Source organism: Mauremys reevesii, linkage group 1 (assembly GCF_016161935.1).
Source record: "Mauremys reevesii isolate NIE-2019 linkage group 1, ASM1616193v1, whole genome shotgun sequence".
In the NCBI taxonomy this organism is placed as follows: domain Eukaryota; kingdom Metazoa; phylum Chordata; order Testudines; family Geoemydidae; genus Mauremys; species Mauremys reevesii.
In genome coordinates, this window is record NC_052623.1 from 330,980,216 (window position 1) to 331,006,881 (window position 26,666).

At 41.2% G+C, this 26,666-nt stretch overlaps 1 protein-coding gene across 8 annotated transcripts in view; it reads right to left on the reverse strand.

Annotated features, from left to right (window-relative positions):
• The window catches only part of KIF21A (kinesin family member 21A), a 148,750-nt gene that overhangs the window by 44,823 nt on the left and 77,261 nt on the right, over nt 1-26,666 (reverse strand). For 6 of the 8 annotated variants that reach the window (XM_039516094.1, XM_039516075.1, XM_039516084.1 and 3 more), the window contains 12 exons: nt 26,115-26,202; nt 25,031-25,145; nt 23,192-23,380; nt 19,583-19,782; nt 19,238-19,345; nt 18,580-18,648; nt 18,242-18,456; nt 16,590-16,743; nt 15,887-16,084; nt 13,652-13,753; nt 1,958-2,123; nt 1,281-1,301 (listed from right to left, as the gene is read on the reverse strand). In XM_039516094.1, coding sequence (XP_039372028.1) covers nt 1,281-1,301; nt 1,958-2,123; nt 13,652-13,753; nt 15,887-16,084; nt 16,590-16,743; nt 18,242-18,456; nt 18,580-18,648; nt 19,238-19,345; nt 19,583-19,782; nt 23,192-23,380; nt 25,031-25,145; nt 26,115-26,202 — 1,625 coding nt within the window. The remainder of the gene's footprint in view (nt 1-1,280; nt 1,302-1,957; nt 2,124-13,651; nt 13,754-15,886; nt 16,085-16,589; nt 16,744-18,241; nt 18,457-18,579; nt 18,649-19,237; nt 19,346-19,582; nt 19,783-23,191; nt 23,381-25,030; nt 25,146-26,114; nt 26,203-26,666) is intronic. The other 2 variants (XM_039516040.1, XM_039516066.1) reach the window with 1 other exon arrangement.

A 26,666-nucleotide genomic window follows, 5' to 3' on the forward strand; every position in this document is an offset into this window, starting at 1 on the left:
ACTACAGCTAATCTATGTCACAGGAGTGTTGCAAGACAGTTCAAGCTTGCAAAGTGTTCTGGGATTATCAGATGAAAGGCACTGTGCAAATACTTGCAGAATATCTCTATATCTATTTTGATTTTGAATACCTCTAAGAAGTGCCTGACCTATGGTTCCAGATGCATTTAACAGATTAAAAATATATCCAAAGCTGAAGAAACTACAACATAGAATAATATTTCTCCAACCAGCAGTCAAATTCAAGTGGACTTAATTAGCTTACACATATTGAAGCTTATAAAAAGTTATTAACATTAAATTGTCAAGTTTCTATTTTATCCAAGCTATAATATTGATAATCTTTGACATCATTCCTGAATGAATACTAGCTTTACGCAACAACATATTTTGAATTGGATCTTCAGCTGATGTAAAATTATCTCAGTGCCAATGAAGCCAACAAAGCTATGACAGTTTAAACCAACAGACCTATAATGAAGGGGGCATCTTCCTCCTTAAATGCAAAATCTTCTATGAACAACCACTAGGTTAAATAAAACCCTACCCCTGAAAGTTATCTGACATATATGCAAATTAGTATAAGACAGTTCAATGTGGTTAGAAACTATACAGAAGGAATTGCAGATTTTGTACAACCTGAGGTATTTCTGATGTATTCATAGAGAGCAACCAAATAATGCGGTGTTTTGGATGATGTTTTAAATTTATATTCCTTACTTTGCTAATCATGTTAAAGTGACAAAATATATACTGAGTCCACAAAATGATTAAAATAAATTAAGCCTTGAATAAAAGTGTAAAATAGTCTGTTATACAGTGTACATTATACACATTCTGTAAAGCATTTAAGTTCAAAGATAAATTATCTGCAAAAGGTTAAAAATTAACTGCATGTTAAGAGTTATTTTTATGTCAAATACAAATGTTATTTGTCACAGCCACAGCAATAATAAAATGTGATGAAATACCCCATTGAGCTATCTATATAGGAACATACTGTAGGTTCTTTAACAAGTAAATTAGGAACGGGTTTTATCTACAGCCGCATTTGCTGCACTCACTTCTTAACTTCTAAAAATCGACTATTACAAGTGTTTTTAAGTGGTGTCACTAAGGGAAAGAGTGTTTTTTAAGCTTGTGTGATAATGAGTATGTATACAAAATATTACATGCAAACTGTTCACACGCTCACAAATTCTAGGATGCACCAGTTAGTGTACATGAACAATTAGTAACTCATGCAGCTGTACAGTACATGGGAAGCTAAACATACTTACCCAGTGATATGCTATCTAGGTCTGTGTAAATAACAGCAACAAGGAAACAAAAAGCAACACTCCAATCAAAACAGATCCATTAAAAAAATCCCACATTAAACTATATTATTCATAGCTTAACCTAAGAGAAAGCAGAATAGATGCTGTAGCAGACATAGAGCACTGTCTTCAAAAAATACAAACATATGAAGAGAGAAGGCGGACAAATAGTTAGAATTTTATGTTTAGAAGTTTCAATAATACCAAATTGTCAATATTAATCTTTTGTAGAAACAGGCAGTACGTTTTGAGTTAAAAAAATTGTGGCAATCAAAACTTCCTTATTTCCTGCATTTCCCTGCTGCATGGACATTACACGTAGGGTGACCAGACAGCAAGTGTGAAAAATCGGGACACCATTTTTGGGGGGGAGGGACGGGGGACGGTGTGTGCGCGGGTGGTATAAAGTTGCCTATATACCGGTAACATAAAGCCCTTAATATTGGGGTGTCTGGTCACCCTAATTACACTTTCAAAATGGTCTGCATGCACGTCAAGTGTGGAGTATATTTTTAAATGTAAGATGTTAAAATACAGCATCTATTCAGAAAAGTAATGACCTAAAATATCTAGTACATCATGCATGAAAATCAAACCTGACATGCAGTGTATTACCACTTATAAGATGCCAAAATTACCTTGCAAAGCATGACCCAGCAAAGCATCAAGTTCAGGATTTAATTCTGCCTTCTCTTTCAGCATATGAAATAGCAGCTGATTTTGAGTAGCACTTGTAATTTCTGTTTGCTTAAGGCGTCCTTCAAGAACTTTAATTTGAGCCTCCTTCTGAGCTGCTTGGAGACCCTATAAGAAAATGACAAGTTCTTTAAAAGCATTCTGAGAAGTCGTCTGTAAATGAGAAATCTGACATGTTGTTTTAATTTCTGAATTTAGTAGTCAATTTTAATCTGCTGCATCTCCTCATATTAAAATGTAACTAGTGGCCAAACTTTTTTGGGCATCCTCTGTCTGCTTTTCTGTTTCACTTTCTTTCCTCAGGGTCAAACTTTCCAGCATGCATATGCCCAAGTAGGTGCCCAATTTAGGCATAAGCCAAATGTATAAATTGGGTTCATCCCTAAACAGGCAAGATTTTTGCACCTAATGAAGTACAAGCAAAATACACAAAAACTTGGGCCTTAATTTTTCCAAAACGCAGTCTTCTTATCTATTGCCTATTTTGTTACCTATAAAACAAAAAACAAAACTATAAACTTCCAGGATCATTACATGAATATTCAGTTTTCTCTGGAAAGCTCTCAGAACCTAACCTACACAAGAAGTCATTTCAGGAGCAATTCCACAGATGTGTTGACTTGTGAGGCTTATTTAGTTTGAGAAAGTATTGCCCAAAGTGGAAAACTTACAGCAAGGGTTTTCCAAATGGAGGAAACTAAATAGTTAAAAGGTACATCAATAAAACATCTTCTTGAGAGTCTTTTTCAAGGACAAGAGGAACTACATCGATATATTGGACAGCCTGCAGTGAGGTAGGTTGCAGGAAAGAATTATAAAACTACAAGCAGATACATCAGGAAATCCAGTTCCCCAAATTTTAAGTTTTCAGGCCACTCTTTCAATTCTGTTTTCCCAAGAGGATGCGGATAAACGTTTCCCTCTATGTAGTGAATACTTAAAAAAAAAAAAAAAATTAACAGGTTCTGCTCTAACCGGCCTTTGTGTGACAAGGGAAATAACTTAAAAAAAAAAAAAAAGAAAGAAACACCAAGCAAGGGAGCAAGTATGCAAAAACTTTGACTCTGCTACATGTTAATCATCTAACAGGAGGAGGAGCAAAGTGCCGCAAACAATCTTGGCCTTTTTATAATTATAAAAAGAGGAAGTTAACTGCCTTGTGCAGTAACGATGGCTCTTCGAAATGTGTGTCCCTACGGGTGCTCCACTCTAGGTGTATGTGCGTCTCTGCGCCTCTAATCAGAGATTTTTGGTAGCAGTATCCGTTGAGTCTGCACATGAGCTCTCCCTCCCGTGTGATCTGCCTTCAGGCTATCTAGCACTGCGTGGGCGAACCCTTCCCCCCTTCAGTTCCTTCTCTGCCACAGAGCCCCATGGAGAACTCTGAAGTAGAGGGGAGAAGGGTGGGTTGTGGAGCATCTGTAGGAGGACACATCTCAAAGAACCATCATTACTGCACAAGGTGAGTAACTTCCTCTTCTTTTTCGAGTAGTGTCCTTATGGGTGCTCCACTGTAGGTGACTCCTGACCAGTACCCACCATGGAAGGCTGGGACTTTGGAGTCTGTTACTGTGGAGTCAAAGATCATGTTGGAGGCCAAATCTCCAGTGATTGCATAATGTTCTCAAAAAGTGTGGGAAGAGGCCCAAGTTGCTCCTCCACAGATTGCTGAGATAGGGATATCTTTAAGGCATGTGACCAAGGTAGAAATTGTCCAGAGTCCATACGCACTCCACGAGATCAGAGGCAGCAGGCTGTGCCCTTGATAACAGTGATTAATGTAACCAGAGACCCATTTGGATAGTCTTTAAGCAGATATCACAGAGCCTTTGGATCTTTCTGTGAATGATAGGAAGAGCTTAGAGGATTTCCTGAAGTCCTGAGTCCTGTCCAAGTAGAATACTAGTGTTCTAACATCTAGCATATACAGAATCGTTTCCCTGTTCTCACAATGTGGTTTTGGAGGAAAAAAACAGGCAGATGGATCTGTTTATTCACATGGAAAGTGCAAAGAAAGTAAGGAAAAACTTGGGATATGGCCTTAGAGTTACTTTATCTCTAAAAAAGACCATGAATGGTGGGTGTGCCATCAAGGCCGCTATTTCTCCTATATGCATAGCTGAGGTGATGGCAATTAGAAATGCTGTCTTCACGGACAGGTGTAAGAGACAGAAGGCTCCCACGGACTCAAAGGGAGGTCTAGTCAAAGCCCTGAGAACTAGGTTAAGATCCTAGGCTGGAGCAGGGAAGAGATTCCCAACGCCCTTAAGGAATCTATGCATCAGTGGATGAGTGAACACCGAGTATCTGTCTACCTGGCCATGGAAAGCCATTTTCACCATGAGATGTACCTTAAGGGAGATGAGTAAGAGTTTTGACGTCTTGAGGTCTAAAATGTAGTGTAAAATCAGAGGGAGGGAAGAGGAGGTTGGGGCTGTGTGTTTAGAATGACAACAAACTTGGAATCATTTCCATTTGGTAGGTAAGTATGTCAAGTGGTCAACTTATGGCTGTGTAGCAACACATCTTCCAGCTCATGAGAGCAATCTGCCACTAAGCCTTAGAACTAAGAAAGAGCCAAGACTGGAGGTGGAGGACCCGCAGGTGGGGGTGAAGGATCAGCCCACTGTTTTGAGAGAGCAAAGGAGGAATGGGCTGAAGAGGAACCAGAGGATATATTGCCATCTGTGTCAGGTAAAGGAACCAGACTTGTGTTGGCCAGGAGGGGCAATCAGAATAACTCTTGTTTTATCTCGCTGAATTTTCAACGAGACCTTGGATAGAAGAGGAAACCGGGAAAAGGCATACAAGAGGTCCCTGTCTCATGGGAGGAGGAGGGCGTCTCCCAGTGAATGTTTCCACAGGCCGGCCCTGGAGCAGTAACGAACATGTTTCTTGTTCTGGTAAGTAGCGAAGAGATCCGTAGTCAGGGTTCCCCAAAGGGCGAATGTATCTCAAAGCACCTCTGAGTTCGGTTCCCATTCGTGGTTGTGAGAAAAATTCCGACTGACACTGTCGACTGTCATGTTCTGTATCCCTGGTAGACAGACAGCTGAGATGAGCACATCATGATGAGATGAGATGAGCACATCATGGATGCACCAACTCCAAAGTTTGAGTGCTTCTGTGCAGAGGGAGGGAGATCTGGCACCCCCGTTAGCGATTTATGTAAAATATACGTGTCATATTGTCAATCATGACCTTTGTGTGTGTGTTCTTGATGAAAGGCAAAAAGCGTGCACAGGCGTTACGGACAGTCCTTAGCTCCCAAAGAGTGATATGGAGCGTCACTTCTGTGGAAGGCCATTTGCCCTGAACCTTGTGGTTGTGTAGGTGATCTCCCCAGCATATTAGAAAGGCATTCGTCCCAGGGTGGTGAGTCTGTGTAGTGGGAGGAATGCTCACACTTGGACTGCATCAAGGTTGGCGGTGATAAATTCCAGTCGCTGTACAGGGGTTAGTGCGCCGCTACAATGGAGAGAACCTGGGAGAATACCCTGGGTGGAGCAATCTGTATGGATAATGGTCCTGTCCAAAGGTAAACTGTAGGAATCTCCTGTACAATGGTTGTATCGAGATCTGGAAGTAGACATCTTGTAGGTCGAGGGCCAGAAATCAATCTCCTTGCACTAGATCTGGAATAATGGCAGCTAGCGTGATCATCTTGAACCTCTGCACCTTCCCGTATTTATTTAATACCCTTAGATCTAGAATGGGCCTCCGACCTTCCTTCGCCTTGGGGATCAAGAAATAATTGGAGTAAAACCCCTTGCTCCTGAGTTGCACTGGGACTGGTTCTATGGCCTCTAGGTATAACAAATGATCTATTTCCTGACGAAGTAGGTTCTTGTTAGAAGGGTCCCTGAAGGGGGATGGGGAAGGAGGGTTGGAATGGGGAAGGAACATGAATTAAATGGCGTAACCCTTCAAAATAGTCTCCAGGACCCATCTTTCAGAGATGATATTCTCCCAATTGCCATGAAAGAGGGTCAGGTGACTTCTGAAGGGGCATGACAGGTGTGTAGATGGCAGCTGATGTAGCAAGGTATAATTGTTCGGGGTCTCAACCAACCTGTCAAAAGTGCTTAGAGGCGGTTTGAGAGGTTGTGGATTGGGGTACAGACTGCTTTCGCTTTTGAGCACTGGTCCTCTTACACTGCAGCTCATAAGAGCACTGATATGGTGGTATTGAGGAGGTTGTGACCTGTGCTATGGCTAAGGGATATATCTTTTCTTCTTTCCCACAGTGTAGATTCCTAGGGATCGTAATGTGGCTCGGGAATCCTTCAAGGTGTGGAGAGAAGGATCTGTCTTCTCTGCGAAGAGTTTGGGCCCTTCAAACTGGAAGTCTTCTGCAGCTGTTTGGGCAACCCAGAAAGGTGTAGCCACGAAGCCTGCCTCATTACCACCATCACGGAGACCGGGTGGGCCACTGTATCCGCTACATCCAGTGTTGTCTCTATCACCGGTCTGGCTATTAATTGACCCTCTCTAAGAATGGCCTGAAACTGCTCCTTTTGTGCCTCCAGTAAATGTTCCAGAAATGCATTGTGTTTCTCATAATTTATAAAATTATATTTGGCCATGACAGTTTCGTAATTCATGACCCTAAACTGTAATGTTGCTGACAAATATGCTGTCCTCCCAAGCCCGATCGTATGGGGTCGACTGGGCATGATGTTGCTTGCTTTGTCCCTTAACCACATCCACTACGATGGGTGGGGTTGGGCTGCAGATGTTGAAACAGGAAGTCTTCCTCTTTGGGAGATTTGTAGTAATTTTTTTTGGCTCTCTTGCTGGTTGGTGTGATGGAAGCTGGTGTCTGCCAGATGACTTTGGTAGGATCTAGAATCGCCTTATTAATTGGGAGGGCAATTCTGGATGAGACGGTGGTGTGCAGAATATCCACCAATTTGTGATGTGCATTTGCCACCTCCTTTAGGGGAACCTGCAGCTCATCTGCCACCTTATTGGTAAGATCCATAAAGTTCTTAAAAATCATCACCTAGTGATGCAGGGGGAGGCATTACAGCCTCATCTGACAGAGATGAGGAGAAGTTTGCTGGATGGGTAGCTTCCCCTTTGAGCCCTTCTTTCTGTTCTGATAAACCTTACTCCTCCCCTGGCTCAGGGGCTCTCGACAGCCAGGCTGTAGGAGACCATCTGGTAGACTCTCACTGAGAGACAATGGACAGCCGCAATGTGTGGGATGTGTATAGCCATGGGAGGGAGAGGGCAAAGGTGGTGAGATTACCCCAGGGGGCTTGTACCATGATCATGGGCTGGCTCCATGGAATTGAAGACGACCCTCGTATTGTGACGGTGGGCCACAATGAGGGGCCGGGGAAATGACCTCCTCCTGGCCACTGTCAGACTCGTCACCACAAGGGCAGCGCTGACTGGGGTATGGATGGTGCGCTGACTGGGGTATGGGTGGTACACAGCCCATGCTGAGAGAGAGAGTATTGAGGATTGTGTTTCTTCCCCAACCATCAGGTCTCCAGGATACTGGAGCTCATGCGGTACTCTGGGCTCACTCGGTACCGCAGAGGAGTGTCCATGGTACTTTGTCAGTACCGATGGTTGAGAAAATGTGGAGCACTCCCTAGATGAGCATTTTGATGTGCCCAGTACCAAAAGTTTTCTCTGTGCTGGTCTTTTAGAGACGGTATGGTAATTGTTTCTCTCCATAGAGGGAGGTACTGTTGGCTCAGAGCCTGAGCCCCTGGCTTCTCCAGGAGGTGCAGTCATAAGAACATAAGAACAGCCGTACCAGGTCAGACCAAAGGTCCATCTAGCCCAGTATCTGTCTACCGACAGTGACCAATGCCAGGTGCACCAGAGGGAGTGAACCTAACAGGCAATGATCAAGTGATCTCTCTCCTGCCATCCATCTCCATCCTCTGACAAACAGAGGCTAGGGACATCATTCTTATCCATCCTAGCTAATAGCCATTTATGGTCTTAGCCACCATGAATTTATCCAGTTCCCTTTTAAACATTGTTTTAGTCCTAGCCTTCACAACCTCCTCATGTAAGGAGTTCCACAAGTTGACTGTGCGCTGCGTGAAGAAGAACTTCCTTTTATTCGTTTTAAACCTGCTGTCTATTAATTTCATTTGGTGACCCCTAGTTCTTGTATTATGGGAATAAGTAAATAACTTTTCCTTATCCACTTTCTCTACATCACTCATGATTTTATATACCTCTATCATATCCCCCCTTAGTCTCCTCTTTTCCAAGCTGAAGAGTCCTAGCCTCTTTATTCTTTCCTCGTATGGGACCCTCTCCAAACCCCTAATCATTTTAGTTGCCCTTTTCTGAACCTTTTCTAGTGCTAGAATATCTTTTTTGAGGTGTGGAGACCACATCTGTACACAGTATTGGAGATGTGGGCGTACCATGGATTTATATAAGGGCAATAATATATTCTCAGTCTTATTCTCTATCCCCTTTTTAATGATTCCTAACATCCTGTTTGCTTTTTTGACCGCCTCTGCACACTGCGTGGACATCTTCAGAGAACTATCCACGATGACGCCAAGATCTTTTTCCTGACTCGTTGTAGCTAAATTAGCCCCCATCATGTTGTATGTATAGTTGGGGTTATTTTTTCCAATGTGCATTACTTTACATTTATCCACATTAAATTTCGTTTGCCATTTTGTTGCCCAATCACTTAGTTTTGTGAGATTTTTTGAAGTTCTTCACAATCTGCTTTGGTCTTAACTATCTTGAGTAGTTTAGTATCATCTGCAAACTTTGCCACCTCACTGTTTACCCCTTTCTCCAGATCATTTATGAATAAATTGAATAGGACTGGTCCTAGGACTGACCCTTGGGGAACACCACTAGTTACCCCCTCCATTCTGAGAATTTACCATTAATTCCTACCCTTTGTTCCCTGTCCTTTAACCAGTTCTCAATCCATGAAAGGACCTTGCCTTTTATCCCATGACAGCTTAATTTATGTAAGAGCCTTTGGTGAGGGACCTTGTCAAAGGCTTTCTGGAAATCTAAGTACACTATGTCCACTGGATCCCCCTTGTCCACATGTTTGTTGACCCCTTCCAAGAACTCTAATAGATTAGTAAGACACGATTTCCCTTTACAGAAACCATGTTGACTATTGCTCAACAGTTTATGTTTTTCTATGTGTCTGACAATTTTATTCTTAACTATTGTTTCGACTAATTTGCACGGTACCGACGTTAGACTTACCGGTCTGTAATTGCCGGGATCACCCCTAGAGCCCTTTTTAAATATTGGCGTTACATTAGCTAACTTCCAGTCATTGGGTACCGAAGCCGATTTAAAGGACAGGTTACAAAGCTTAGTTAATAGTTCCGCAACTTCACATTTGAGTTCTTTCAGAACTCTTGGGTGAATGCCATCTGGTCCCGGTGACTTGTTTATGTTGAGTTTATCAATTAATTCCAAAACCTCCTTTAGTGACACTTCAATCTGTGACAGTTCCTCAGATTTGTCACCTATAAAAGCCAGCTCAGGTTTGGGAAGCTCCCTAACATCCTCAGCCGTGAAGACTGAAGCAAAGGATCCATTTAGTTTCTCCGCAATAACTTTATCGTCTTTAAGCGCTCCTTTTGTATCTCGATTGTCAAGGGGCCCCACTGGTTGTTTAGCAGACTTCCTGCTTCTGATGTACTTAAAAAACATTTTATTACCTTTGGAGTTTTGGGCTAGCCGTTCTTCAAACTCCTCTTTGGCTTTTCTTATTACACTCTTGCACTTAAGTTGGCAGTGTTTGTGCTCCTTTCTATTTGCCTCACTAGGATTTGACTTCCACTTTTTAAAGGAAGTCTTTTTATCTCTCACTGCTTCTTTTACATGGTTGTTAAGCCACGGTGGCTCTTTTTTAGTTCTTTTACTGTGTTTCTTAATTTGCGGTATACATTGAAGTTGGGCCTCTATTATGGTGTCTTTAAAAAGGGCCCATGCAACTTGCAGGGATTTCACTTTAGTCCCTGTACCTTTTAACTTTTGTTTAACTAACCCCCTCATTTTTGTATAGTTCCCCCTTTTGAAATTAAATGCCACAGTGTTGGGCTGCTGAGGTGTTCTTCCCACCACAGGGATGTTGAAGGCAATTATATTGTGGTCACTATTTCCAAGCGGTCCTGCTATAGTTACCTCTTGGACCAGCTCCTGCGCTCCACTCAGGATTAAATCTAGAGTTGCCTCTCCCCTTGTGGGTTCCCGTACCAGCTGCTCCATGAAGCAGTCATTTAAAGTATCGAGAAATTTTATCTCTGCATTTCGTCCTGAAGTGAAATGTTCCCAGTCAATATGGGGATAATTGAAATCCCCCACTATTATTGGGTTCTTTATTTTGATAGCCTCTCTAGTAGAGTTCATAGCGGAGGCCCACTTTTGGGTACCAGGCTTCAGAGCTAACAATGCCATCAGTACCAAGGTGGCCACACTGAGGAACCACTCTGGCTGGCCGACTTGAGCTAAAAACCAGGTGGCAGCACTGGGAAATGTTTTTTGGTGCCATGGTACCAAGGTGGCAGCACTGGGGAACACTTCTAGCTGGCCAATGACTCAGCGCCCTTTTTACGAGCCTTTACAGGAGGTGTATGCTGGTTTTTTTCATGAATCTACCCTCTCTGAACTTAAATGCTCCGGGGATGATCCGGGGTCAGCATCGGAGTCCCCTGGAGACTGAAGTGCCTTCTCCATAAGGAGGTGTTTTAAGTTCCCAGTTCCTACCATTTTAGCTGTGGCAAGGGAAGCACTTCTGTGGGACTCTCCCAAGCACCAGACACAGTGAGAGTGTCTGGCCATTACAGGAATCGACTCCTTGCAGGTAGGGTGACCAGACGACCCAATTTTATCGGGACTGCCCCGATATTTACTTGTTTGTCCCACGTCCTGACCAATGTTCGGTTGGAACGCGAATTGTCCCGATATTTTACACTCCGGCGCACAGGCGGAGGGGGCTTGCGCCCCCAACTCAGCCCTGCCCCGCCCCCACCCCCTCCCTGCCCCATTGGATCCCTACCCAAATCCCCGCCCTGGCCCCACCTCTTCCCCAAGCACGCCACATTCCTCCTCCTCCTCAGGCTTGCGCGAATCAGCTATATGGCGGCGCAAGCGCTGGGAGGGAGGGGGGAGAAGCAGGATGTGGCAGCCAGCTCAGGGGAGGGCATGGCATGGAGCTGCCGCTCTGGCAGCTTTTTTTTTTTCCCCTCTCCACCGGCGACCTCCCCACCCCCATATCCCGATATTTCATGTCTCTCATCTGGTCACCCTACTTGCAAGAGAGGCACTCTTGGAGCTGGGAGAGCCAGGCATGCCCCAGGGCAGGGGCCTATCATCCTCTAGCAGGGAATGCAGAAGAAAGGTCTTCTTTCCTCCTCCTCCTTTTTTTTTTTTTTTTAAACTGAAAAAAACACCTGGTGGGATGGGGGATAGAAATTCCCCGAGACAGGGCAGGAAACAAACTAATTTTTTTCCCCTTTCTCCCAACAGAGTAAAGAAAGGAAACACTAACTATTAAGGAGAATAAACAAAAGCAACTACTACTTATGCGAATGACACAGATAAGGAAGGGACAACTGCTTGCACCGTTCAAGGCCAAAGGTGGTTGAGAAAGAACTGAGGGCGGGGGTGTGACTGTTCCCTCTGAGGTGCCACCTGGAACTGGGGTACCACTGAGCCCTCTGACCCACCAGCCAGGGCCTCCTCTCACGCTGTGCTGCTGTGACAAGCTGCAATGCCCTCCAGCCTGCACTTTCACCAGCATTCACACAGGTAGGGACACACCCAGCTGCAGATACTAGGCTATCTAACCACCAGCTTCCTATCCTAGGACCCCAAAGCAGTACCGTCCTGCTCTGGTCAAATTTGGACAGTACATAGGTTTAATACCCAGTCCATATCTCCCTCAATGTGAAGAGAGCAATGCACACTTGTGGTAACTAAGCAGAGATTTTCCCCAAGCACGCCATTTAAAGCTCACTGGTTTGGATTAAAACATAAAATACGTTCATTAGCCAGAAAAGATAAGATTTTAAGTGATTATAATTGACAGCAAACTTAGAACAGATTATCTAGAAAATACACAAAACACAAACTAAGTCTAAGATACTAGAAAGATAGGATAAGAACTAGCAAATCCTCACCCTGGCTAATGACACAGGCAGGCTGCAGATTCTTATGGGACAAGCTGCACTTGCTTTACAGCTTGGATTCCCCAGGTCTTTCATACACAGGCTAGAAATCCCATTAGCCTGGGTCCAGCACTTCCCCCAGTTCAGTCATTGTTCCTCAGGTGTTTCCAGGAGTCTTCTTGTGTGGGGAGTCAAGAACCACAGATGATGTCACTCCCTGCCTTATATAGCTTTACAATATGGCGGGAACCCTTTGTTTCAAAACTTGGTGCCCAGACCAGTTTGTAGAAAAATACTGACAACCCAATACTGAGTCCAGAGACATGTGGTCTGGTCACATGTTCTTGTAGAGTTATAGCAGCCATTTGAATTACAGATACCTAGTCAGTATTCATAATTTCAAATACAAAAATGATACATATGTACAAATAGGATAATCATAGTCAGCAAATCATAACTTTTCCAATGACACCTCACATGATCCGGCTTGCATAAAATATATCACAATAAGATCACTAGGAAGAATATGGGGTGCAGTGTCACAGGGGTTTGCCTGCGCAGTGCTAGATAGCCTCGAGGCAGACCACGAAGGAGGGAGAACGTATGTGCGGGCTCAATGGACACTGCTACCAAAAATCTCCCATTAGAGGGGCAGAGGCACACATACACCTACAGTGGAGCACCCATAGGGACACTACTCGAAGAAGAATAAGTAGATATCAATTGGTATTTGATGTTCTAGATACACCTCTGATATGTAAGAATGGGAAGCAGATATACCTGTAGCTATTAAACATAGATTATAAAATACCAAATATGCAGTGACCTCATTCACTCTGAAGTCATTATTCACTGGATTCCAGACATTAAGAAAAAAAGCCATCTTGCTATGCTCAAAAGCAAAAGTCTTGTCAAATGTATATGTTATATGGATGGAAAATAGCCAGCGAGCAATACGTAACTCCAGTTTTGTTATATAAAAAAGGTAGGTTGCAGTTTTAAGAAATAGTTGCTTAAAGTTAGGTTCCTTAAAACTGCTCTGGTTTTCAGAAGTTCTGGGCACCTAGCACCATCCATTGAAGTCACTGAGAGCTGCAGAGTGCTCAGTTGTTTTGAAAATCAGCACGCTTATTTAAGTGTCTTAATAAGGAGTTAGGAGCTTAACCATAGACACACATTTTTGAGAAAAAAAAATGGCCTGGATTGGTCTTGTAGTGTTTTTCTTAATTGTCCTATTTCTTTACACTTGATTTTTTTGCGTGAGGCAGGGGGAAGAGAATAAACTACAGCTCTTTTCCCTGGCAACAACTGTGATATGGCAGAATAGTTGAATATGCATAATTTCATAATTTGGCAGTATTTTTTGCACACTTCATCCTGAAATATGTTTTTTATGTTTTAGTCAAAGCGTTATAGATCCAACATGCAAATACCTGTAAAGTATGTGACAATTCAAAATGCTTCAGCAGAAAGCACAATATATTTTACTCTCTGTCTTACCTTATTAATGCCCATTGTGAGGAAGTGATCAAGAAGATATCGAGCTTCTGCTAGCGTGCAGGCATTAATCACTGCAGACAAATCCATGGTCTCGCCTTCTTCCTACAAGCACAACAGTAAATAAGTCAGGAAATTTACATTCTATTCATATGACACAAGTGCTGCTATTTAAGATATGAATTATATTAACACTAAAGATTCAGGGTAGGGTTTTCAAAAACAATGATAGTCAATGAGATGTGTTCTCTTAATCTAATTAAAGCATTTTGGAAAATCCCATCTTTAAACATTATAGACTCCCTTAGGAACCTCTTTGTGTTGAAACATCATGATTAATGCCACAGGGGTTATATGACCCTGCATCATATTGGCTAGCTGGTCAAAAGTTCAAGGAACTATTATCCTGGTATGAGGAGAACAGTGTAAGTTACTGATGTAAACTAGGAATTCAGGAACAGACCAACCCTGTAAAAGAAGAAGTCAAAGTGAGGTTTTGAGAAGGTACTAAATATTATGGCTTTGACTGCATGATGCAGTCTGTACCACAGAGTTCTAGAAAATTTTGTCTGGTGGTTAAAAACACTTTGCTATGTAATGCACTTAAAAAGGCAAACTGTATAATGGTTTCACTGCTCCTGGTAATAATCACATTTTTACACACTTGTAACAACTGGTTCCTATGACTTCATCTCTGCTTATCAGATTACATTTGGCAATCCAAGGCAAACAATATATTTGTTTGACAATACAATTAATCTTCTTTATCTTATTTTACACTATTAATATAATATATTCCAAAAGTACAGAGTAACAGTTATACCAAAAACAACATTACAACTAATTTAACTGTTTATAGAATCATAGAAATGTAAGGCTGGAAGGTACCTCGAGAAGTCATCAAGTTCAGCTCCCCGCTGTGTGGCAGGACCAAGTAACCTAGACCATCCCTAACAGGTGTTTGTCCAAACTTTTTTTCAAAACATCCAATGATGAGAATTTCACAACCTCCCTTGAAGGCCTATTCCAGATCTTAAACTACTGTAGAGTTCAGAGTATTCCCTAATATCTAATCTAAATCTCCCCTGCTGGAGAGTAAGCCCATTACTTCTTGTCCTATCTTTAGTGGACATGGAGAACAATTCATCACCATCCTTTTTATAACATCCCTTAATATATCTGAAAACTTATCAGGTTCCACCTGAGTTTTCTTTTCCCAAGACTAAACATATCAGATTTTTTTTAAAACTTCCTTCATAGGTCAAGTTTTCTAAACCTTTTATCCATTTTTTGCTCTCCCCTCGACTTTGTCCACAGCCTTCCTCAAGGGTGGCTTGCAGACCTGGACACAGTACTCTAGCTGAGTCCTCACCAGTGCCGAGAAGAGCAGAACAATTACCTCCCATGTCTTACATAAACATTCCTGTTAATACATCCCAGAATTATATTAGCCTTTTTTCACACCTGCATCACATTGCTGACTCATAGTCAATTTATGATTCACTATAACCTCCAGATCCTTTTCAGCACTATCACTTAGCCAGTTATTTCCCATTTTGTAGTTGTGCATTTGATTTTTTTTCCTTCCTAAGTGAAGTACTGAAGTTCATCTTGTTGATTTCAGACCAATTTTCCAATTTGTCAAGGTTGTTTTGAATTCTAATCCTGTCCTCCAAACTGCTTGCAAGTCTTCCCAGCTTGGTGTCATCTGCAAATTTTATAAGCCTACTCTCCACTTTGTTATCCAAGTCATTTGTGAAAATACTGAATAGTACTGGACCCCAGACTGACCACACTAGATACACCCTCCCAGTTTAACAGTGAAGTATTGATAGAAGACAATAACCAAGTACGACTTAAAGTGTGTCTTCTGAATGTGAAACAGACTGTACTGTAACAGCCAGCTGTGGAAGGAGGATTTAAATTTGTGAGCTTTTGTCACAAGAACCATAGTATTTAATATCACCAGAATGGAAAGTATCAGCTTTGGCATTTAAAAGGCCCTGTAATGTTACATTATATAATCAAAGCTAATACTTATATCTGAAAACCCCACTGTATAAACACCACCTATAGCAACCATCCCCTCAACATATTTTAACTTAACAACATAATGAGTAGGTTGCATAAAGAATGAAAAACCAAGGCAAAATTCACCACAGAAAAAAATACTCTCAAGGCTAATGCAATTTCCCAGTTGTACATGTTACTATTCCTGAACCTTAGCACTTGGCCTACCTTTGCTTCCTCCATCTGCATAATGTTTGCTTGGCAGTCAGAAATACTGTCATTGATGTAATCTATATTTGCAGTTAGTGACTCCATCTCCTCATTGATGTTATGGACATTTTTGTCTGCTTCTCCACCACCATCGTTGATGACTTTCTCCCTTTTTTTCAAAAGCTTCTCTCTTCTTTTTGTAAGTTCTTCACGTTGCTATTTTCCAAGAGAAATTTTAAATAAAAAGATTGTATACTTAAGCCAAATATAATTTTTATTATTTATTTTTGTTCTTTTCTGGTTACATGGTAACCTCAGTGTACATTTTTGCCGTGGGAGATGAATAATAGAGGATATCAATGTATTTGACAACACATGCATAAGGTGCTTTTAGATCTTGACACTTACACCATATTTGTTTTGTTTTTTATCTCAGTAAAGTTTGATGGTTCTGGGTTCTATGCTCAAATTCAAACACTTCTGGCAATAAATCACTTTATACACTTGTGCCTACAAGGTGTTAAGCACCTCCGACCTCTGGCCTAGACCAATGCTTACTGAAGTCAGAGGGAGCCTTTCCATTGACTTCGAAGGGCTTTGAATCACCTTGGCAGGTCCTATATGAACAAGTAATTTACTGATAAAAGAAAGTGGATCTGCTTTCTGCTATTTTAATACAATAGCATGTAAGATATTAAATACCACATAATAAATACCACACCTTAAGCAGTCTATTCATATCTGTTTCCATATTGGAAATGGTCATTCTCTGCATAATGATGTCAGTCACTTTGCGTTCAAGTAATTGCCACTTCATCCTGGCTGTCTTTGAGGAATAAACTCTGACAGTTGTTCCTTTTCTTTGGTATTTTTTCCTATGGTTAAGTCAGAAAGTCACATTACTGAATATAACTACATGATCCAGTTTAGATTTTGAAACTGCAAATTATCAATGCAAAATTATTATTATGTTTAAAGACAACATGACATTTTTTTGCAGACCCTGATTCCACATCCACCTACTTGTAATCAGTCCTCTGCAGATGTACTCCCGCCTGATATGGCCCTCAGGCAAAAAAGTTTGTCCACTCAATCCTACTTCTTATTCTGCCAATCGCTAAGACAAACAAGTTTGTTTACATTGACCGGAGATACTGCTGCCTGCTTCTTATTTACAATGTCACCTGAAAGCGAGAACAGGCATTCACATGGCACTTTTGTAGCTGGCATTGCAAGATATTTACCTGCCAGATATGCTAAACAGTCATATGCCTCTTCATGCTTCGGCCACCATTCCAGAGGACATGCTTCCATGCAGATGATGCTCATTAAAAAAATAATGTGTCAATTAAATTTGTGACTATACTCCTTTGGGGGAGAATTGTGTGTCTACTACTCTGTTTTACCTGCATTCTGCATACGTTTCATATTATAGCCGTCTTGGATGATGACCCAACACGTGTTCATTTAAAGAACACTTTCACAGCAGATTTGACAAAATGCAAAGAAGGTACCGATGAGAGATTTCTAAAATAGCTAGAGCACTTGACCCTAGGTCGAATCTGAAGTGTCATCCAAGATCTGAGAGAGACGAGGGGTGGAGCATGCTTTCAGAAGTCTTAAAAGAGCAACACTCTGATGCAGAAACTACAGAACCCAAACCACCAAAAAAGAAAATCAACTTTCTGCTGGTGGCATCTGACTCAGATGATGAAAATGAACATGTGTCAGTCCACACTGCTTTGGATCGTTATCAAGCAGAACCCATCATCAGCATGAAGGATGTCTTCTGGAACACTGGTTGAAGCATGAAGGGACATATGAATCTTTTATGCATCTGGCACATAAATATCTTGCAACACCAGCTACAACAGTGCCATGCAAACGCCTGTTCTCACTGTCAGGTGACATTGTAAACAAGAAGCAGGCAGCATTATCTCCTGCAAACTGTAACCAACCTTGTTTGTCTGAGTGATTGGCTGACCAAGAAGTAAGACTGAGTGGACTTGTAGACTCTAAAGTTTTACATAGTTTTATTTTTGAATGCAGGTTTTTTGTACATAATTCTACATTTGTAAGTTCAACTTTCATGATAAAGAGACTGCACTACAGTACTTGTATGAGGTGAACTGAAAAACACAATATTTTGTTTTTTATGGTGCAAATATTTGTAGTAAAAATAAATTTAAAGTGAGCACTGTACACTTTGTATTCTGTCTTACAATTTAAATTAGTATATTTGAAAATGTTGTAAACATCCAAAAATATTTAAAATAAATGGTATTCTATTGTTTAACAGCACGATTAATCATGATTAATTTTTTTAATCATGCAATTAATTTTTTTAAATCGCTTGACAGCCCTGGTATTTACCTGGTTCCATTTGTTGCAGTTACTGATAATGCTTGGACCCTGGCCACAGGAATTCTCATCTTCTGCTGTGCTGCTGATCTTGATCCATCATAGTCTACAGATGACATACTAGAACTTGGTTCTTGAATAGGATGGTCAGGCAAACTCAGCTTCCGACTCACCCTCCCAGCTGCTCTATCAGATATAGGCCTTACTTGTCGACGCAGAGCTGTAACCTGAAACAGCAGGACACCAAGACCTATTACTACCATCTGTGGCATTATAAATTTGACTTTATGACCAGAAATTATGCAAATATCTATGATCTGACAGGACACACCAGTGCTGTAAAACAATACCTCTTCTGTTTTGCGGCGTAGAACAACTTCTTGATTTCTTTTCTGAGCTTCCAGAAGTTTGAACTGATGCTGTGAACAATAACAATGAATAAGCAAAATATTTTTCTCTCCAACATTTGTTATTAGCTGTCTGTAACTGAAAAAGAAGGCCAATATATGCTAATATAGGCTTGCAAAACTGTTGTGAAAATGGGTAAACCCAGGTGCAAAATCTTCTTGTCCATTATTTGATATAATGGTTATAATGGGAAAACACACCTCAATACTTTACTTGCCCCCAACAAATAGATAACTTGGCTGGGGTGAATGGGCATTATAATGGTTATAATGGGAAAACACACCTCAATACTTTACTTGCCCCCAACAAATAGATAACTTGGCTGGGGTGAATGGGCAGATAGAATTTTGTAAATGGCATTGGTATATCTACAATGAGCCTTTGTTTGTTTTCAGTAATAGTTACTACTTGAAGCCTAGAGGCAGGATTTCCATAATGTAACTAAAATGCATCAGAGATGTCAAGCAAAATCTTGTTTAATGGTAAGAGGAGGGGATTTGGGTTTATAGGAAAGAAATGTGACATATTCCACATCATAATGAGCATGTTTACCACTGTACAGAAAGCTTTATGAACATTCACATCTTATCTGTAAATCACCTCTTGCTTGCGCTGCTCCTTTTTAAGCTGTGCAATCTCTCTGTTTCTTCTAGATTCTGTCATCCTGGCTTTTTCTTGCTCTTCTTTCATTTGTTTCATCAGGCGAACCTGCATAGAAACAATCTCTTAACCACCTTAACAGAGGGCATTTACTTTAAATGAAAATGTTTTTATTCTCCCACCACTCATGTAAAGAGCATTTTCTTCATGCTATAATCTCCTATTACTATTCTGTATTTTCAGTAATTTACCTCCTCCCAGATATACGTTTTTCAGCATTAATGTGAGAAAATGGCTCTCAATCCCTTTCCCATTGATCAAATGTTAACCATATTAAAAAAATACCTTAGTTTTTTTCATCTCAGTCACATCCTGCTGCAGTTTCTTCAGCTGCTTTTCATATTGAGACTGATTTTTAAGCAATCGTGCATGTTCTTTCTGAGCAGTTTGCAGTCTTTGAAGTTCTTTATTCATGGTCTGGAGCTTTTTCTCATATTCTGACTTTATTTTTTTTGCTTTTTCTTCTGAACAAGACTCCACGGAACCTAAATAACAAAGGAGAATTCTTATCTGCTAATTTGTTGAGAATATCTTCACTTTGTCAGTACTGAGTTACCTCTGCAGTCAGCCGCTTACTGGCAGTAGCCTCCAATCGGCTTTAAACTATTTAATTTCCCATTCTGCTTCTATCTTCCACACTGCTGTGAAGTCTCTACCAGAATTGATGATTGCTATAGCTTTGGGTAATGTATCAAGTAGTAACACAATCAGCTTTATATCCTTAATTGGTTTCTAATTTTAATATATCCTCTGGTTTCTTTACACTGAAGGCACATGCACCAAATTAAAACCAAAACCAGAAGAATTCCCTTCTGCTTTACTGAACACATTGTCTACACAGGACACAGGAGTTGTAGACTCTAAGCGCTCTATTCTCACTTCTCTCTCCCCCCTCCAACACTACAGTTTACCCAAGCAAATCTGAACAGGAAACTAATGGTGGGCACCAACTCTGACCTTCTCTGGCCAATGTACAGAGCAACACTGACAGAATCTTAAAGGACTCAACTCAAAAAGATTGGTGCACTTAATAGGTCTGTGTGTCTGTGGGAGTGTAAATTAAAATGTCTCCTTTCCTTCAAGTTCCAGGACCCGCAAGCTATATTGGATCCTCTTAAGTCATCAAAAACCACTGAAGGCTGCTGCTGGTAGCAATGTGGTCAGGAAAAGCACCCATCATTTCTGGCTTGGTACACCCCCATGAATTTCTCTTTCTCCATATAACAGCTGAATAACTTGTACATGGAAAGTCTCCAGCTTCTTCCAGCAAGAACCTCATAATTAAATCCAAGTCTAACACACAGTAGCAAAGAACAAGTAATGTAATTCAATGCCTACTGAACCAATGCATCGCAATGAGTTCTTGCGCTGATTACTGTGAGCATTAGCTTGGGCCCCTAGACAGCACTATTTAAATAGCAGTTGTCCACGTGTCTGATACGCTCACATACTTGATCTGATGCTGTAGAACAAACCTTTAAGTGCAGTTACACATCAGGCTATTTCTCCAGCTTACTGTTTTAGGGACCAGGACTGCAAACGTTATTCGAAGTGTGTCCAGTTATCTGCTTGGGCTTAAAAATGGTGGGTGTGGTTAGGGGGACACAGGAAGAGTTCCCCTGATGTAAGTTAAGGCCAACATTTTAAAAAATGGCCTATGGTTCTGAGGTGTTTGCAACATGCAACACCTTGGAACCAATTTTCAGAAGTGCCAATCACTCCTAAGCCCTTCAGAAGCCCGTGGGGGCTGTGACTTCTCGGCATTGCTGAAAATGAATGTGTAAATAAAATCTGAGTAAAGCAGAATAAAATAAACACGACCTGTGTAGCAGTTAGAATATTATTTGATATTGTGGGTTATTCAAAATAAAGTGGCAGTTTATCAGCCATTCATCACTTAAATAAGGGCTGTGACACAGAGGCCCATTTGTGGGTCACTATTCTGTGTCAGGAGCACTTGTCAGGCATGACATACTAACTTATCACATGGTTGTCATAATCTGTATCTAAAAGGTGTCATGTAAGATATCATTGGAAAACTAAGAAGTCACTGATCATTAATATTCTTGAATGTATGGGGTGTGTACAAAGAGTTATGGATATGTGCTAGAATTATATTCTTAGTATGTATTTGGCAAGCAATGCATAAGGCCAGTCTTCCCTAGACAACGGAATATGTATTTGCTTGGCTCACCAGCCTGGTCATCAGGCAGACACAGTGAAGATGTATTTACACATAAGGTAAACAAAGCCATCAAGCAAACCAGGGGAGGAGGTAATGACTCAACTATCACAAGTAGGGGACGAAGAAGAATGAGGTCTTCACCAGACCACATGGCATCTCTTCCCAGAAGGAGAAAAGGAACTTTATATGAGAATACATTTAAATGGTTTATTGGCTATAAAGGTAATGGGTCTGAACCTCAAATGATAAATAACTGAATCCAGTGATTGTACAAAATATTACAGTACTATAAAAGTGTAGCCAGTAAAGTCTTTTCTGAAAGCTAATGAGACACTAGTGATTAATATAATTGTGAAACATATTTATTAACACTAAATGAGAAAATATGGATACTCACTGGTATTATGCTTTAAAGTCTGAGACCAAACACAGAGAGAAACAGGTTTTCCCCCAGATAGGAGAAAACGTAGCATTTTGGAATCAAAGCAGTGGAAGCCCTATTTACATATGAATCAACAGGGGAGGAGGAAGTCCACAGGAAGGGTCATCCTGAGTCTGGGGACAAAACAATGAGTTTGGGAAGATATAAGGAGAAAGAAGAAGCCATCTTGACATCCATCACTGGATGGACACAAGGGGCCGGAGCTCTTGCAAGTGGAGAAAGATGGGGCCTTCAGCCAATATAGGTGAGAAACCTGCTTAGGTAAAGATCTTTCACCGAGGAAGACAAAGGAAACCAGCATCTTGTTCTTATGTGGAAGGTGCTGACTGAGAGAAAGTCAGCTACGTCTAGAAAAAAAAATCTGGTAGGAAATCTACCTTGAACCAAGGCTGTAGCTTGTGGAGTTAAGTCTTGGCCTCTAGAAAGTGTTTTTTACTTTTATGCGCTTGTAACCATTCTGACTTTATCCCTTCAACTTGCACTGACTTAAAACTCTCTCTTTTTGATTAAATAAACTTGTTTTGCTTTTATTCTAAATCAACCCAGTGCTGGGCTTGACTTGAAGTGATTATTAACAACAAGCTGCTGTACTTTTGCCCCTTCAAAGGAGCAACAAACTTTACTATTGCTCTGGATGTTCTAGGAAGGGGCTGGACATTTCAATACAGAGGGTTTTGAGGAAATTCAGGACTGGGGATATATTGGGGTCATTTGGCCAGCAGAAACCAAGGCTGGTAGAGAAAAAAATGTGGCTTGTCCACTGGCTGGGAGCATGCAGACAAGGAGCTACCACAGCAGAGCACTGTAAGGCACTCAGGGTTACAGGACAAGCAGTGACACCACCTCTCCTTAGTCTGGATGACACCCCAAAACATGACAGGGGCATAGAGCACTGATTGCCCCACTGAACTGTTCTGTTGTGGTTTTGGTTCTTCTCTTATTTAGGGTGACCAAAAGAAAAAGGAACGAGAACCTCATTTGAATACAAGTACTAAACGGTGTGAAAGGAAGTCAGAACTCACAAGAACTTGAAAATACATGTTCACCTACCTAGTACCAAACAGTAATAAAGACTTAAAAACTAGTATTATTAAAACTGAAAAATCAACAAAGATTAGAAAATGAGCCTTGTTAGCAGCTAATTTTCAAATAATTTCTCCTCACAGTTTTCATGCAGTACCAACTTATATGTATAGAGGGAAAGTAACAAATAATTTGTCATGAAGATACTGCAGTAAAATGATTTAAATAAAGTTATATGTCCTACCCAGGTTTTGAAGAACCTGATCTCTTTCAAGTTGAGTGTCTCGAATCTTATGTTGTAGCATCATTAGCTTTTCTTCATATTGCTTTTTCAGAGTCTGCAGTCTTCGTTGGCTGTTCTCTAGTTCATCTATCAGCTTTTGCTTTATGGCAATTTCACAAGTGATATTTGCTAAATCTGCCTGATAATTTTCTAAAAGAAAAAAAGAAAAATTAGATACTAAAAATGGAGGCACTCAGATTCTATGGCAATGAGGGCCATACAAACATATAGACAGATACCTCCTGTAACTTTAGGTTAATCAAAATATAATGGCATAGAAGCATTTTTCCGAAAAGCCAAGGATTTTGAAAAGCCAAATTATTTGGCATAAACTACCAAACACCGGGGCCAACCTGGCAATAAATAGCCATACCCTTCTGAGTTGTACAAATGTCAGATGCCTCAAAAACCCTGTATTGCCTAATATGCTTGTATCATGTAATAATTTTGCGTTGACATGCAAAATCTCTCATGCTCATATGAACACATTCTGGACAGTCACAGCTCATTTGGAGTTTAATGCTTGTGTATCTATAATTTTGTACTGCATATGTGATTGTGCACATAAGGATTTTGAGTATTTTGTAACTCTGACAGAGGGAAACAGATGCTGGATCTGCACCTGGGTAATCTATTTTTTGAGATCCAGAAAAATACAAAGCAATGCCCTCCCACCCGCCACACCAATTTGGTGAAATATGGAATTTAGTAGGATGATGGGAAAGTTCATGTATGTCAGATAAGCACTATTTTTGTTTCACAACTCTTTACCCTCAACTCCCATCTCTGACACCATGTCTCTCCTTGTGCTCAGCTCACACAACCTGCTAAAGTTCCTTCAACACCAAAGCTGCAGAAATTTCCAACAGCAAGCTCAGGAGAGTGTAGGGAGGAAATCTTGATTGGTCAGTGAATCTTGGGGTGGGGTCCCCCTCACACACCCCCTAACACAGCTGCTGAAAAGGTATGTCCTATCTCCAGAGAGAAGTGAGGAGCTGTCTCAATCAAAGGAAGCAGGTCCCCATCTCTGACTGCAGTTAGGTTAGATTTATGGCCCTTTTAAAGTTCTTATCTGACCGTCAGTCAATCATAGAAGAATCAATGTACATGGAGTGTTCCCCAGCCTAATTCTCATGAGGCAGATTGTTGGGCTGGGCTGAGTCCCAGATTCTGCGCTTATAAAGGGGGCAATCCTGATTTATGTGTAATGCCTACACCAGCTTTTTGTGCCAAGTACTATTTCTATATAGGAAACCTCTGTCTCTTCATAACCAAGTCAGCTTATAAGCTTCATCATTTCAGAATTAAACTCTGAAAATAGCTGAATTAACAGGTTCTGGATATCACCTCATCCTCATCCATGGTGATCTTCAGAATGAAGAAAATTAACCTAGCGTTTTAATCTTATTCTGAGGATATTTTTCTAAACAGAAGTTTTAGAGAAATAAATCAAGTATCAGATTGCTTCTACTGGGCTATAGAACAAACCTGGGTAAATTGCACAAGGGCAATTCGGGACTCTTGCAGTAAGATGAGAGGCAATGTAAAGAAACATGTTCTAGGAGCCCACAGAAGGGCACACCATTATAGATAATTCACAGAATACTACTGATAGCGGGCTCAAGAGATGCTGAGCATACTTCCAATTGTGGTTCTTTCCCTTTGGCAGGAAGGGAAGTCATCATGGAGAAGGAAAGTGAAAGGACCAGAATGAAACAGTATCATCTATGCCCAAATATGGGGTGCCCAGACAAAGCAGATTTTTTTACAAATTCTGCAAAAATACTAAAGCGGTGTCACCTTTTTCATCTAAGTCAGAATCAGATTCATCTGAGCTTTCAACAACTTCCATATCATCATCTTCATCTTCATCTTCTTCCTCATCCTCATGGTCACTTACTTCTTGAATTTCTTCCTATAAGTAAGTAACGGGAAAAGTTAGGACAAAAATCTACATTTACCCACCCCCCCTTTGACACTTAGATTAACTTGGAAGTACATGGAAGCAGGGTAACAAAACAGACTATGGGCTAGTATATTACCTTTTAAGTACCATATATACTCGTTCATTAGCCCATTCATTTATAAGCCGACTCCCCAAAATGGATAGGTAAAAATAGCAAAAACTGTATGACCCTTTCAAAAGCTGACCCTATATTTCAGGGGTTGGGAAACTTTGGCTCCCGGCCCATCAGGGTAAGCCGCTGGCAGGTCGGGACATTTTATTTGGAGCATCTGCTGGCATGGAGCCCTTCAGCTCCTTGTGGAAACAGTTCGCCGTTCCCCGCCAATGGGAACTGCAGGAAGTACATTGGCTGGGAACGGCGAACTGCATCCACAAGGAGCTGAAGGGCTCCATGCCTGCAGACGCTCCAGGTAAACAAAACTACAATGCATTAGATCAGGGATCGGCAACTTTTGGCACACGGCCTGCCTGGGTAAGCACCCTGGCGGGCCGGGCCGGTTTGTTTGCCTGCCGCGACTACAGGTTCAGCCGATTGCAGCTCCCACTGGCTGCCGTTTGCTGCTCCAGGCCAATGGGAGCGGCAGGAAGCGGCGTGGGCCGAGGGATGTGCTGGCCACTGCTTCCTGCCGCCCCCATTGGCCTGAAGTGGCGAACCATGGCCAGTGGGAGCCGCGATCAGCCAAACCTGCAGACAAGGCAGGTAAACAAACCGGCCCGGCCTGCCAGGGTGCTTACCCTATTGGGCCGTGTGCCAAAAGCTGCCAATCCCTATATTAGATATTAAATTAAATGATTCCATAGAGTTTAAAATCATCAAATTTTGGTGTAGACCCGTTCATAAGTTGACCCCCCACTCTTTGATGCGTCACTTTTTTACCAAAAATATTTGGCTTATGAACAAGTATATACAGTACTTACCACTTCCAGTTCATGATTCTCTCTCTCTGAAGTGCTTTTTTCATCCCTCTTCTCCTGTTCATTGTCTGGGTTCTCCTCTTTAACATTACTAAAAGAAAGTGCAAATTAAATATTAGCTCATTGATGCTATGATAGTTTTTTTTTCCCTAAACCAATAACCTGCTGTTGGCACTTGTAAAAACATGATGCACCAGAGAAAGGAGAAATACAAAATGAAGCTAACCAAGTGAACAAAGCTGAGCACTGGGAAAGCATAACTTCTAGACCTCTACAGTTAACATAATGCCCTGATTTTTAATTACCATAATCTTGGTTTGTACAGCAGCATTATTGATCATAAAATAATTGTAGCGTTCACCTTTAGGGTTTTTAATTTTGTAACTAGAAACATAAGCAATAGGAATAAAAATCTCATATACTATAGTAGTACCCACTTTGGATAGAAATCGCAATGTATCCCCTGTAACTTTTACCAAACATCATAGAAGTGTATTTTGTGTGGGATTTAGCATGCAGCAGATTTTGTTACACTGTAGAATCTATCATACTGTT